This window comes from Pithys albifrons, chromosome 7, assembly GCF_047495875.1.
Source record: "Pithys albifrons albifrons isolate INPA30051 chromosome 7, PitAlb_v1, whole genome shotgun sequence".
Taxonomy (NCBI): domain Eukaryota; kingdom Metazoa; phylum Chordata; class Aves; order Passeriformes; family Thamnophilidae; genus Pithys; species Pithys albifrons.
The window spans coordinates 57,362,498-57,377,740 of record NC_092464.1 but is presented as its reverse complement, the minus strand read 5'-3'; the positions used below and the strand labels follow the sequence as shown (position 1 = coordinate 57,377,740).

The window sequence follows — 15,243 nt, the reverse complement described above, 5'->3', positions numbered from 1 at the left end:
CAGCGAGTTCTAGAGATGGTCTTTGGGAGGAGGAACCCCCAACCCAAGGCACTCACACCTTGTTTTTCCCCAGAAAACAGGATTTCTCCTTCCCAAAGCTTGTCAGGATGGAGGAAGAGGCTGCGAGGAAGAGGAAGATGCCCCGGGACCCCCAGGCAGGTGAGGAGGAAGTCAGTGCCCCTTTGCCCCTCTCTTGTGCTGCATCTTCCAGCCCAGCATGGCCCCGGCTGCAGGACAACCCCGCTGCCGACGCCGTCCTGCCGGGGCCGGGTTTGGGGGGATGTCCTTGGCCTTCCCTGTGGGCTGGAGGCAAATGCCCTGTCTGTGCTTGTTCCTTCCTGTCCCAGGCCCCGAACTGAGCATGGAGAGCACAGAGGACAAATCCCCCCGGCAGAACCTGCTGGCAGAGGTCGATTTGAGTGGCTCTACAGCACAGGAAGTGACTGGGGAGGAAAATCCATGGAGATCCCATAGGAGGAGGAGCTCCAAACTCAGGACAGGGTGCTCCAAAGAGGAGAAACCCTCCATCTCCTGGGAAGGCAGTCACAGCTTGAGCCGGAGCTCCAACCCGATGATGCAGCAGCACCTTCACGCAAAGGAGAAGCGCTACAAGTGCTTGGAATGTGGGAAGAGCTTCAGCCAGAGCTACAGCCTGATCCGCCATCAGATGATCCACACCGGGGAACGTCCCTATGAGTGTTCCGAGTGTGGGATGCTGTTTCAGACCATCTCGCATCTCCTCACACATCAGCGCACACACACCGGGGAGAGGCCCTTCCGCTGCACAGACTGCGGGAAGAGCTTCAGCCGCAATGACACCCTCATCACCCACCGGTGCAAACACACCGGGGAGAGACCACACAAGTGTAGGGAGTGTGGGAAGATGTTTCTGAGCAGATCAGATCTCCTCAAACATCAGCAGACACACACAGAGGAGCGACCCTACAAGTGTGAGGAGTGTGGGAAGAGTTATCAGAGGAGCTCAACTCTCCTCAGGCATCAGCGCACACACACAGAGGAGAGGCCCTTCCGCTGCACCGACTGCGGGAAGAGCTTCAACCGAAACTTCACCCTCACCATCCACCGGCGTATCCACACCGGGGAGAGGCCTTATGACTGTGGGGAGTGTGGGAAGAGCTTCAACTTTAGACGTAACTTGACTCAACACCAACGGACCCACCGGTAAAGGAAGACCTACAAGTGCCCCAACTGCAGGAACATCTTCATCCGCTGCTCCAACTCCATCATCCATTGGACGACCCACCTTGAATGATCCACAGTGACCCATGTTGGTCACAGACTTGACGACACAAGTTGGGTAAAGAGTTGATGACCAACATTCTTGATGAGGCCTGTTTAGCAGAGACCTGGTGACCCACGTTCCAGGTGATCCATGCTGGGCAGTGCACTGCGTTTGTGTGGCCAGATTTTGTAGGGGGGGGGCTCCAGGGATGGGTTCTGTGAGCGGCTGTCAGAAGCTTCCCCCTTGTACAGCACCTGTCCAGACCCCCCTGAAGGTGAGGCTGACCCAGGTTCTTGTTAACCCAACCTTTGGAGTAGATTAGATTTACTTTATCAATATATATGTATATGTAGGGTTTAGAACAGTTTTGTTTGCATGTAAAGTAGGTTTGGAGCAGTTTTGTTTCCTGTCTGTAGTGACATAAAAGCATAAAAATAACCCTTCCCTTCCCTGGCTCCAAGCCCAGCCTGTCCCCTCCAGGGGTGGGTGTGCCTCACTCTGCCCCTGGGTGGTTCTTTTGCCCATGAGCAGCAAAGCACCCTCTGCTTTTGCAACTGGATAATGTTGGAGCCATGAACCATCAGCATTCCATCCCCTGAAAAGTGGAGACACTGGGGTCTGGTCCCACCACGTCTGTTCCTGTGCAGATAGAAATATTAAATAAACATTTATCTTGCTGGCAGCTGACCCCATGTCCAGCACCACCTCTCCCATACTCTGCCTTTATAATGTTACTGAAATCCTTGGAAACCATTGGGGCAATAAACCCTCAACACCATCTTTTCAGTGTTGAAGAGTCAGACGTTCCTTTATTCTGGCTTTGACTGACAAAATTGCAGCTTCCACAGAGACACCGAGAGAAGACTTTTTCACCTATTTATACATTTTTCAGCAAACAAATAAATGTTCATTGGTTCTAAATTAGATAATTCCCTTTCATTAATTAGTAGTCTCTCCTCTGTTGGTTATCGATTTCTTGCTTTCTATATTATTTTTTAGTGTTTTCAGTATCTTTTTTCTTGGGTAGGGACTTTCCAAAATAAATACTGGGTCTTTCGTAGCCTCATCTTTTGGTTTCTGCCAAATGTCCCTGTGGTCTGTATGTTCTGCATTCCAGATGTCCAACCTCAACCACCCATCTCTCTCTTCCAGGCTTTGTTCACTGAGGCAGATCAGAGTTAATTTATCAAAACTTGAAGTTCTGGTACTTTTCACAAGTTCTTCCCACAAAAATACCTTAAGACAACTTTGATAAATGCTGGCCAAGTGTGATTTAAGGATAACACTTTATTTATCACCAATATATATTGATTTTAAAGCCTGATGCTGGGACTGGGAGGAGCTGGGGCCATACTGGTGGCACTGGTGGTGCTGGGAGCCCCCCTGGTTGAGGGTGAGGAGCTCTTGGGGGAGGGGGTGGGGAAAGGGGGGTGGGGCAGTGGAAACTGGGGGGAAAAGGGGGCAAAAACTGGGTGTGGGGCTGCAAAGGGAGTGGGAACCCCCAAAACCAGGAATGGGGGAAGGAGGTTGGGGATTGGGGGGACAATTGAAAAGGGGGGTTGGGACACCCAAATTTAGTGGGAGGGGGACAGCTGTAAACCACACTCTGAGGGAGGAGGGGTTTGAAGTCTTACAGGAAAAGGAGGGGAGAGGGGGGGAAAAGGAAGGCTTTGGACCCCCAAACTGAGCAGAAATGGGCTTAGACCCCAAAACCAAGCAGGGGGGGACACCCCCAACATGAGCTGTGTGGGGAATTTGGGATTGTTGAGACAATGGGAAAGGAGTGGTATAGTGGGGAAAGGAGAGGTGGGTAACTGGGCAGGGGCATCTTGGGGGTCCTGTAGCAGCATGGTCTGCCTGGAATGGGGGAAAATAACTACTACAAGGCCCAGTTTGCAAAGCCCCCAGTGGGAAATGAAGAAGGGGGTCACCCTGCTTTTGGGGTTGAACAAAGCTGAAAGCGGCCTGAGTCAACCAACACTCCCAAAGTGAAACATCCTGAGAGGAAGGGGAAGATGTGGCAGAGCTGGGAAATTCCTGGATAAAGGAACTAACAAGTTACACCCCTGAGAACTCCAAAGCTGCTGAGCTGGCACAACCTGGACACACCTGACTGACAGGCCAGCGCTTTCTATTATAAAAGCCCAGGCCTAAATTTTAGAGATTGGGTCTTCTGACATATCCCTTCTTGGGGTGTGTGTGGAGGTTCCTGCCTGGAGCGGGGATGCCCCTCGGGGTCACTCCTCGAGGCTGAGCCAAAGAGCTTTGTCCAGGGTCGTTGGTCTTGGTGAGTGACATCACTCTCTGCTTAATGATTGGGTTTGCTTCAATCCAAGTGTTTCAATATTGCTTCCTAGTGCAGTGTATGATAATAGTTCCTAAAGCTTCTGTGCTGTCTAGTGAATAAATCTGAGTCAGATCTTTTTGTCTAATCATTACCATAGTAAATCATATACATTTCTATATCTGGTTTTCCATCCTTGATTGTGCAGGACAAAGTTGTACAAAGGTTCAGTCTCACCTGTATAATCCTTTACACAGAAACCATTGACAAAGTCTGGGGCTGGGATTGGATGCAGCCACTTCCAGGCTCCTCTGGGAGAAGGACTTTAGAAACCCAGGGGGTGCTGGGAGGCACTCGGGGTCTCTGGTGGTGTTGGGGGTCCTTTCTGCTTCATGTGACTGAACGGGACCTTTTCTAAGAGACTATGCCTGCAGCTCCCTCTCTGCCTGTGACAGGAATCCTGTGACTGTACCCGCTCTGTCCTTTGGCAGCCTGGAGATGTTTGGAATGTCCCCACAGTGCCCCTGTGACTGTCTGTGACCTCCCTGTCCTTTGGCAACCTGGAGACCCTTGGAATGTCCCTTGGAGGCCCTGTGAGTGCCTGAGACAGGTTGGTGCTGGAGCAGCCCAAAGTCCCCTGGGATGTCACCATGGAACTGCTGTGACAGCCTCTGACCACACAGCTCTTTGTCACCCCCAGAGACCCCTGGGAGGTCACCAGGGAGCCCCTGGGACAGTGTGGGACCTCATGGCTCTTTGGCAGCCTGGAGACCCCTGGATCCATTCCATGATCCACATGGAGAGGATCCAGAGCCAGATGTGCCACTGGAACCATGTTGTATCCATTCCTCTCTCTATTCCCTGTGGAAATAAAGAGGGATCAGCAAATGTGGTGGGAGATCCCTGGGATGCTGCTGGGTGATCCATGTCCCTTCCTGACCCCCATCCTACGTGTTCCCGGTTCGGAGCTTCCAGACACCGAATCCGATGAGGATGAGGATGATGATGGCAGAGATGAGGGATGAAATTTCATCCTGATTCTGGCTTTGGGAAGTCTGGGATGGTGAGGAGCGGGAGGGAAACCCCCATGCGACTTCTCCACATTCCCAAATTCCCAATTTCCAATTTCCACATTCCCAGCCCAGGGGTGCCCTAGACCATATGACATCACACTCACTATCTGAAGAGGGAGGAAGTTTCGAGTGATGGTGTTTGTCTTTCCAAGTCACCCTTTCACAGGATGGGGCCCTGCACTCCTGGAGATGGCTGAACACCTGCCCAGCCATGGGAAGCAGGGAATGAATTCCTGGTTTTCCTCTGCATGTGTGCATGACTTTAACTCAACCCAGAAGTTTTGTTACTTTTACACTTCTGACTCTCCCCCCCATCCCACTGATGAGAAGGGAGTGAGCGACTGTGCAGTGCTCAGGTACTGGCTGACATTGCTCAACCTTGACAAATGGAAACTCCACAGGTGTCTGGGATGCTATTCCAGTGCTGAATTGTTCCCTTGATGGGTTTTTAAAATTATTATTTTTTTATTCTTTATGATAAAGTAGTCCGGCTTTACAGATCTCAGTGCAAGACATCACAGCAGGGGAAGTTGCCCTTCATATCTTTTAGCATTTGAAGCTGATTCCATGCAGGGACACTGCCCATAGTCCATGAGGTCTAGGAAGTGATTGCTCAAATCCAAGAGGAGTCACCTCCTCATGGGTTGTCTCACCCTCTGGGGCTCATTGATGACTGGCCACAATTGCACTATTTCTACCTCACATGACATTGGTCAGACACAGCTTGACAAAGTTGTGTTTGGGATCCACTGTGGGATCACTTTGTCCACAGGAGTTTCTTCAGGGCAATTCTCACTTCCTTATTCCTCAGACTGTAGATGAGAGGGTTAAACATGGGAGTCACAATTGTGTAAAACAAGGCAAAGTATTTGTCAGGATCTCCAGAATCCCTCGAGTGTCCCTTTAAGTAGATGACTGTGGCTGAGCCATAGAAGAGTGTCAGCACCATGAGGTGTGAGGAGCAGGTGGAAAAGGCTTTGTGCCTGCCCAGAACTGAGGGGATTTTCAGAATTGCCCTGATAATTTGGATATAAGACAGAACTATTAGGCAGAGGGGAAGAACTGCAAAACCCAGGATGATGGTGTGCAGCACCACTTGGTTCCAGAATGTGTCTGCACAGGCCAGGTCCAGCAGTGGAGGGACGTCACAGAAGAAGTGACGAAGGTCGTGGGAGGCACAGAAGGGCAAAGTGAACAGCTGGTAGGTCTGCCCTACCTGTACTGGTGTGACAGCCCCCCAGGAGCCCAGCACCAGCCTGGTGCAGAGCCCCCTGCTCATGGCCAGGGGGTAGTGCAGGGGGTGGCAGATGGCCACGTAGCGGTCGTAGGCCATGGCAGCCAGGAGAAGGCACTCGGTGCTGCCCAACAGGACCAGGAAATACAGCTGGGCAGCACAGCCAAGGAAGGAGATCCTGCCATCTGCCCTCAGGACACCCACCAGCATTTTTGGCAGAGTGACTGAGGTGTAGCAGATCTCCAGGAAGGACAAGTTCCTCAGGAAGAAGTACTTGGGGCTGTGCAGGCTGCAGTCCAGCACTGTGATGAGGGCAATCAGGCTGTTCCCTGCCAGCACCACCAGGTAGGTGACCAGGAGCACAGTGAAGCACAGGCCCTGCAGGCTGGAGTGGTCACAAAATGCCAGAAGAACGAATCCAGATCCAACGGTGTGGTTCTCCAAGCCTCTCCTTTGGGACATTTTCCCTCTGCAGAGCAATCCAAGCAGCAGCTCTCAGAGGGTGCTTGTGGCCTCTCTGCCACCACACGCACCTGAAGGCCAGAGAAAGACTCCAAACACCACACACAGGTGGCTGCAGGAGAGCTGGAAATCTAACAGGGCTGTTTGCTGCAGGGAGGATTGCAGAGGGAGAGAGAGAGGAACAGAATCCCTGAGCCTGCAGGACCCGGCGATGCCACAGAGAGAAGAGAATCTTGCCTTGCTTTTTCAGAGGTGATTTTATTAAATAGGATGCCTGGGGACAAAAGAGAAAAACGGAAGGAAATGGATAAATACCAGTCCCTTGCAAAACCCTGTTGTTTACATTCCTTGTCCAGATCTTTAAGAGATGCATTTAATGTAAGAACATTGAGTAGAAACAGGGTGAAAAAGCAGGAAAGTGATGAAAACGGGGAAGACAAAGCAACGCAAGGCTGGGGAGGAGAGGCAATCCTAACACTGCAAGGCAAGGCATGACTCAGTTCTTAGACCTTAGGCAGAGAGATTAATTCCAGCTCTCGTCACATGTAAGAGCTCACCCCCTGGTGCTCTGTCAGACCACAAAGATTTGGGAGACCGTTGTAGATCTGAATCCTTCCCTTTTACCTGGGCAGGGACATCTCTCTTGCAGTGAATTTGGTTACTCTGATGCATCCCCAGGGCATTTTAGCAAGACAAATAAGCAACAGTTTATGTCTAAATAAAAAGTTTTCACAGGTTGTTGCAAGCAATGCCCATTTTCAGTGATGCACTTTTCAAGTCATTTAGGGAAGAAATGCTTCAAAGTGGGTGATTTCCCCACAATATCCAATTTTCCTGTACAGGTCAGGCTTTTATAATTTCTGGATGAATCACAGATAGTTCAACATTCCTAACCTTCCTTCTCTGTCACTTGGATTCCTGACCCCTTACAAATCCAGCCAGAGATTCATTCCCTCTGATCCCAGCCCTGCAACACTTTGCAGACCCGTGCAAGCCCCCACAGAGGCAGAGCAATGTTCTTGCTGCCTGGGGAGCTGAGCCTTTCCTTTGCATTCCCCACCCTCCCAGAGCACAGAGACTCCCTGCAGGGCACACAGACAGGGTGTGAGCTACAAGGCAGCACCTCCATCACAGGTTTCTTCTAAAGAAGTGACAGCTCAGCTGAGAGGTGTTTCAGAAACTCAGTTTGACCTGGGGAGGGAATATCCTCTCCCAGGTGAGGACTGAGGATGCTGCTGCATCTCTCAGCCAGCAGCAACACCCTTGGAGAAGTCTTCTTAAACTCTGAGGTATTACTGATGAGAAGCAGGTCAGAGAACATGCAAGAGAGCGTCCAATTAGCACAGGGCATTTCTTCAAGAGAAAATCCTGAATTCACACAAACACATGGTCCTAATACTTTGCTTATTTTCCCATAGTACTTGTGCCATTTTCCTGTGAGTTTTATCTGTCTCATTGAGATGTGATTCAAAAATTACAATATAAAATCAGACTTCACATGAGAGTAAACTCACCACATGATTGTTTTCTAAACTACCAACTGAATGATACAAATATACAGAAAAAATAAATATTCTCTTTGCAACCCAAGACATTGAGATACTCACATTTATTTTAATGTAATGCTTTAACTCAAAGCAAACATTTCCATGCAGGTTATCCACATACCAGCAATCCCTGCTTGTTGCCAAATGTTCTCAAAGATACAGCCTACTATTTTTAACTCTCAGGTGTCTCAGTGCTGCCAAGCTCATGGGTGGAGCCCAGGGCAGGCTGTCTTTGCTCCCAGCAATCTGCCAGAGCCCTTCTTATGGGGTGCCAGTCTCACTGACAGCATTTCCTAATGCTGAAGGAAGTGTGAAAAGGAATTAAGGAAACTTCATCCAGCCAAGCCAGGCTTTTCTCAGCATCTGAGCTGCCTGCACAGAGCCTTTACCTCCCAGCAATCGTGGCCTCCAGGGATCTGCTGGAAGGAGTCCCTGGGGAGGCTTTGTCAGGAATGGCCCCTGGGGGCAGGGTGGGCTCCTTAATGTTTCAAGGGCCTGCAGGTTTTTCAAACTGCTTTGAGTTTTGCTTTTGACTTTGTGTCTCTGAAAGGTTTGTGCAATTTTGTCTTCCTGTGACCTGCTGTAGAGAATCCCTTGAGATTCTTTTGTCAATAACCACACTCAGTGGGGCTCATTAATGCTTCAAGGTACTCAAGGTTTATTAAAGTTTTCTTTTTGACACTAAGTCCATGAGACATTTATGGAATTATAGCCTCCAATTATCTGCTTTAATTAGTCCCTTGAGAGGCTTTGTCAGTAATGACACTCAGTGGAGCTCATTAGTTCTTCAAAGTGCTTCAGTTTTTTAGGGCTAGTTGGGCTTTCCTTTTGATAGTGAGTTTTTGAGAGGTTTGTGCAATCATGGCCTCCAATGATCTCCTCCAGTGAGTCCATGAGGAGCCTGTGCTGGTAATGAGGTTTCCTTTTCAGCTCCATAACTCCCTGCAGTGTCACAATGGCCTTTTGCTTCTATGGTATTTCATGTTGTCCTCAGGTTCCTTGTGCTCCGTAGGTATCTGCAGTGTGTCAGGGGCCCCTTGGATCCATGAGGTCTGTGGTGCTCCAGAATTCCTTTGGTTCCATGACACCCTGCAGTTTGACAAGGACCATTTGACGCTGAAGTGTCACAATTACCCCTTGATTCAACGAGGTTCCACAGTTTCTCAGGGTTCCTTTGATTCCATGAGACCCCACATGTCAGATGGGCCTCTTGGTTCCAGCAGGTTCTGTGGTGTTTTCATGGGGTTCCACACTGTCCTTGCTGGAACACACCTGGTTGGATGTTGCCCCACCTGCAGAGCTGCCTCCGGCTCTGGGGTCCCAGCACAGCAAGGACATGGAGCTGTTCGAGCAAGTCCAGAGGAGGCACCAAGATGATCAGAGGGATGGAGCAGCTCTGCCATGAGGGAAGGCTGAGAGAATTGGGATTGTACAGCCTGGAGAACGGAAGACCTTTGGGGTGACCTAATTGTGGCCTTCCAGGACTTAAGGGAACCAACAAGGAAGTTAGAAAGAGACTATTTACACAGGTCTGGAGTGACAGGACAAGGGGGAATGTCTTCACCCTGATAGAGGAAAGGGTTACATGAGATATTAGGAAGAAATTCTTTATGGTGAGTGTGGTGAGGCCCTGGCACAGGTTGCTCAGAGAAGTTCTGGCTGCACCATCCCTGGAAGTTGTTCAAGGTCATGTTGGATGGGGCTCTGAACAACTTGGTCTAGTGAAAGCTGTCCCTGCCCATGATGGAGGTTGGAACGAGCTGTTCTTTAAGGTTCCTCCCAACACAAATCATTCTGTGATTCTCTGACTGGTGGGGGATGTGGTGGTTGGGGCCATCTTGGGCACAGAGACACTGAATGGCAGCATTTTCCATTTGGGTGAGGAAGGAGGGGGCAGCAGAACTGACAGCTGGCACTGATGGTGGGCAGACTGTGGCCTGCCTGGGAGATTGATTGATGGAATCCCTTGGGAGTCAGTCCTAAAGAACAGAGGAGTCCAGGAAGGCTGGACCTGCTTTAAGAAGGCAATATTAAGCTCCAGGAACAGGCTGTGTCCCCATGTACCCTAAAAGAAATGAGGGGGCTTTATTAAACAGAGAACTTAGTTTGGAACTCAGCGGGAAAAAGAGAGTATATTACCTGTGGAAGGAGGGACAGAAATCCTGTGGTACTACAGGGGTCTCGGGATCCGAATCGGGAAGCGGCTCCCGGGAAATAATCCAGACGCACACGAGGAGTGGTGGAAAATTGCCAAAAGCCTTTTCTTTCGGTTTGGGACTAGGCATAAGGACAAGGATGAGGGAGTGGCTTGGCAAAAGGGGTGTAAACTTGAAAGAGGTTTGACAATGCAAGAGTCAATAACTTAATACAACCAATAACAAGTCCCTTGGGGGTTGACTCCGGGACGGGGGTTCCAAACTGGTGGAGAAGGTGAAACCGCGTGGCGGTAGCGAGGTCATGGTGGGTGCAACCCGGCTCTGCCGGCCGGCCGTGCGTCTCTGTCTGGCCGGGACCCGCCGCAGCCCATTGTTGGGTCCTCAGAGCCAGCACCGGTCCAGCAGGGCCCGTGCCACACCGCACGGCCCGGCGCTGGGGGCCCTGGGGGGTCCGTAACCCCCACAAACCCCACCGGGGCCAGCGCCATCCATGGCAGCTTTTACGCAGCTTTTATCTGCCGCGGCCCCGTGTGGCGCTGCTATCGCTACACCTCAGCCGATCCCGGGGCCGGCGGCTCCCCCCGGGGCACCACCACCACCAGCCGCCCCCACCTGAACACGTGGGCAGGGGGACCCCCCCATCGGGGGCAGTCCCGGGCTCGGTGGGGACCGGGCAGGATCCCTTGATGTCACCATGGCAACACAGGGACGGAGCCTCCCCGGGAAGCTTGGAACTCAATGCAGACTAACAGAACCAGGTTAGAACAGTGTGAACTAAACCTAAACTTCTGCCTGTTTCTTCCTCGTCTTCCAGGGAAGGTATATCCACAGGCACACACACCAGTCTCACCAGTGTCTGGGCACAAAAAGGACACAAGACCTGGTGATTTGTGGTTCCAACTCCAGTGAAACTTGAACCGCCGTCTGTTCCCAGAACACAGAGTTCTTTTGTCCCAGAGATTTCTTGGGAATGGAGGGATTAAGAAAATGGGACAGGCAATTAGGTCAGTTGCAGGGCATGGCCAGGGACGGTCACTGACCAGTCACCTGTTTGCACATGATCAGCTCCTTCCATCCCCTTTTCTCTCTCTTTACTCACACCTGTTCCTTCACAAATCACTTTGGTCTTTCCCTAGACTTCCCATGACAAGTCTTGCACTGTCCCCAAATGCACATTCTGGCTGCCCATCCTGACTCTCAGTACCTGAGTGAGAAAACCCCCAACCTCAGCTGCAAGGCCATCACTGATCACTTGGGGAGCCTTTCATGCAGAGATGTTGGAAATCTCTATTGGTTTCATGGAAACTTTTGAATTTTGAAAGGTTCCTCCAAAAACATAGAACCTCATAACCCTAAAATGCCAATTTTTCCATTTTCACAAAGTGTTGGGGATTAGGTCACATTAAAATGCCAACATGGTGCATGTAGGTATTTGCAGCCCTGTGGAGAAGGAACTGGGGACATAGGAATAAAAGAATAATAAAACTTTTTGGGCTGGAAGAGAGCTAAAACAACCACTAGTCCAAGTCCACTTCCATTAGCCAGGGACACCTTCCACAAGTTCAGACTGCACAAAAATCCCACCCTTGGACAGCTTCACAGATGGGGTTTCCACTTTGTAACCTGGCCCAGGTTCCTGCCACCCTCAGCACAAAATATTTCTTCCTTAAATCCAGTGCAAATCTCCACTCTGATGCCGAAGTGGTTTCTGATTCTTCACTTTTATAGATTTTAAGAACACAGTAACTGTAGCAAATGTAGTGTTCATATTTGTAACAGCTTAAGTTCATTGTTTATACATCCTAACCCCTACCACAGACTAGTAGCTCAAATTCTTTTAGCTCTTTAGGCTCTCTTCAAGATGCAAGAGGTGCAGACTATCAGAAAGGCCTGCAGAACAAGACCAAACATAAACCAACAACCTTGAGTCTAAGAACACTGGAAAAACTCCAAAGCCCGAGGAAGAAGCGAATGAAGACAGAGGGTCCCACTGACCCCAGCCCCCAAATCCTGGGAGATGGCACAGGGGTGGGACTGGGGCTGGACTGAGAGATGTGTAAACTGGGGATTGGGTGGGCAATATTATAAAAACCATGGAAATCAGTGTTCTGAGGAGAGGGTGCACGAAGATGTCATCATGTATTCCTACAATCCCTAAGCCTGGGCATTAAAGAATGTACCTTTTTATCTTATCCCACATTTACTTGGCTCAGAGTCCTGCTTTGTGGGGGGCACTCACGGCATCACCTCATTGAGTTCCAGTTCCTGTGCCTGTTCTGCCAATACAACCCTTGGCAAAAAGTGTCACTCTGTTTCTCCTGCACTAAGAGCACCACATTTTCATGGCTAAACATCTTGGAGAGTGACCAGAGAGGGGTTTGGAGACCTCAAGCACAAGCTGTGGGACAAGTGGTGTTGAGATTTCAGAAGGAACAAGAGAAACTTGAGAGGACTTCAAGGGCAACTGGGGAGGTCCAGCCTGCACACAAGGAGAAAGGAATTTCTGCCCAAGGGCAGTGCTGTGGTGCAACACATCCCCCTGAAGGAGTCTGGATCAGTCCAAGGCTTTGTGTTCCAAGGCAGAGCCAGGGAGGAGGGAGAGATGTCAGTGCAGGAAGGGGCCAGCGAGGTGGGGCAGCCGGGGGATGCCGACAGCCTGCAGGGAAAGGGGCAGGGCATGGACACCGTAGGACAGCCTGGGCTGGAGAGGAGACAGGGATGTGCAGAAGCTGAAAGGCCTCAAGAGAGCCAACTTGTGCAGGCCTTTGGCCATGGCTGCTGTGTGTGCCCCTGATGGCATGAGGAGACAAGTGAGCCTTGCAGCCCTGGGGCCTCATTGCCTCCTTGTCCCTGCTCAGCAGCCTGGGAGGTGCCACCCCATTGTGCTGCCCTTGGCATTGCACATCCCACATCCCAGTGCCTCAGGAAGGGCCTGGAGGAATGAGGGAGGGCGAAGATCTCCCTTCCCAGGTCCTGGGGTTCAGGCCTTAAGCCCTTTGAATTCTGAAACACAGCCAGTTTTATTAACCATGAGAGTCATCTTCCCTTCCTTGTCTATCCTTGCCATCACTCCTTCCAGTTTTCTGCTCTAACTGGAATCTGGGGACACTTTCTCAGTCCTGTTCCTCAATGGGACCCATTAGCACTACAAGAAACTTCAGTGTTTAATTGTCAATTTGAGTTCTTGAGAAGTTGTTTGAACTTAGTCTGATGGACTGAGTTTCATGTAAACAACACAAACCCCCCAGAGGGCCATTAAATGCCCTGGGCTGTTGCTGTGCTGCTGAGCTGGGCCGGGCTCCTGGCACACAGGGAGCTCCTGGCAAGCGGGCAGCGCTGCAGAGAGACAGCTCTGCCCAGGAGCAGCTCCTGTGCACAGCCCAGCAGGGCTCAGGGCAGTGCCAGGGCAGCTCAGGGACACCAGCAGGGCACAGACAGAGCTTAAAGGGGCTCAGCACTGGGAGGATGACTCAGAGCTCTTGGAGGAGAAATCTGTGCAGTGCTGGACACGGTGAGTCTGTGGGTGCAGGGCAATGCAGGGGCAGCTCCTGGAGGCATCTCCTAAAGCTGGCGCAGCCCCAGCTGATGTGATGTGTGAGGAGGGTGCTGTTGGTGGACACTTTGGAATAGCTGTGGAGCTGGGGGGTGCAGCCAGGAGTGCCCAGGCCTGTGGGGCAGAGCAGGGTCCTGCAGCCCAGGGCGCTGTGCTGGGGCAGGGACTCTGCTGCCTGCCAGGATCAGCTCTCAGCCAGCCTGGGGAGCTGCTCACAGGGCTAGGGGAGAAGGAACAAACCAGGATTGGTGATGGCAGGATCCTTCCACTCTCAGGGTGCTGAAGGTGGCTGGTTGCTCACAGCTCCAAATCACAACAGGACATTCAAGAATGGAGTTTTAAAGAAGCACAGAAGGTTTTGTGACACATGACTGGAATTGATACTGCTCTTTATGTCTTCTGCTCTGGCTTGCCCAGGTAGGCAATGGGACACAGAAATTAATTTCTCAGTCCAGCAGCAGGCACAAAAATTCTCCATCTTCTACAATTAGAACTGAATAAAACAGGCAATATGAGAAATCACCACACTGTGCCCTACAGGCACATCAGTGTCCCTTTTTGTCCTAGTTCAGCAGGAGGGACCAGTTAACACTGTGTGGGGGTGATCAAAGCTGTGTATTCTACCCCCTCTATTCATTCCCCAAGGACAATGGGCCATTAGCAGCAGCTGCCCAGGGAGCCATTATCACCTTCACACCCAGCCTGAGGGGGGCGGAGCTGCTAATGGGCCATCAACAACTCAACACCCCCTGGCTCCCAGAGTCAATCACCCATTGTGTGAGTCCCCGCCCAGGGGGAGGGACTGAGTGCTCCCTGAGGGTACATAAGTGGTGGGTAAGAAGACCTCGGGTACTTCTCGTCGGATCCAGAGCAGCAGCAGGACCTCGACAGCAGGAGATCACCGCTCTCGCCCAGACCACAGCCCTCGCCTGCACCAACAGGTTTTTCTTTTCCTTTTGCTCTGGACTTGGGGGAGCCACAGGGGTCTCAGCACAAGGGCAAACAAACCCCCTTGGGTTTGTGCCCCAGGACACTGGGTTATACTGCTGGGGTATTGTGAGTTGAAAGCAATTTCCCTTGTGTGTCAGTGTTGTTATAATAATATTATTATTAAATTTTAGCTCTGACTTATAATCTCTCTCGTGGTGAGTTCATTTTCCCTTGCTGGTTCACCTTCAAACCAGCACATCTTTTGGCGCCCAACGTGGGGCACGAGAGAGAAGTCAGAACTACAATTTCATTTTGTGTATTTGGGTACAGAAACTCCCTGACTACCATGTTGCTTGATGTATTCATGTGGATGGTGTATCTGGGCCTGTTCATATTTCGACACATGGGGAACTATGTGCCTGTTTTGATGCTCTCTTTAATACCAGGGAGAAGGATCAAAATTGCTTTATTAATATACTATGTTTATGTTGTCATAACATCAGAAGCAATGAATTTCATTGTGAATGTATATTCAGTCTGGTGTGCCTGTCCTGGTTTGGGTTGTTACCTCTGGGGTCTCATTAAAAATAGCACCCAGACTGTGGGGAAAACAGGCGGAGATGGTTACTTCCACCTTTTCACCTCTGCTACAACAATCATTGAAAATATTGAGCTTCCTTTTGATGTTAGGGACAGTATAATCCTACTGTTAGTCCTGTTAGTTTTGCTTTGTCTCCTCTGTACTGTATACACCATGTTTA

The 15,243-nt window shown here is 50.6% G+C and overlaps 1 protein-coding gene across 1 annotated transcript; it reads right to left on the bottom strand.

Moving 5' to 3' along the window:
• Positions 1 to 5,357: 5,357 nt before the first annotated feature.
• On the bottom strand, positions 5,358 to 6,296 carry LOC139674672 (olfactory receptor 10AG1-like). Its single transcript, XM_071561280.1, has one exon. The coding sequence runs from the start codon at positions 6,294 to 6,296 to the stop codon at positions 5,358 to 5,360; it is 939 nt and encodes a 312-aa protein (XP_071417381.1).
• Positions 6,297 to 15,243: the final 8,947 nt, after the last annotated feature.

What these genes read in the sequence shown, in the direction of transcription:
- LOC139674672 (XM_071561280.1), bottom strand. Translation starts at nt 6,296, where the DNA reads ATGTCCCAAAGGAGAGGCTTGGAGAACCACACCGTTGGATCTGGATTC.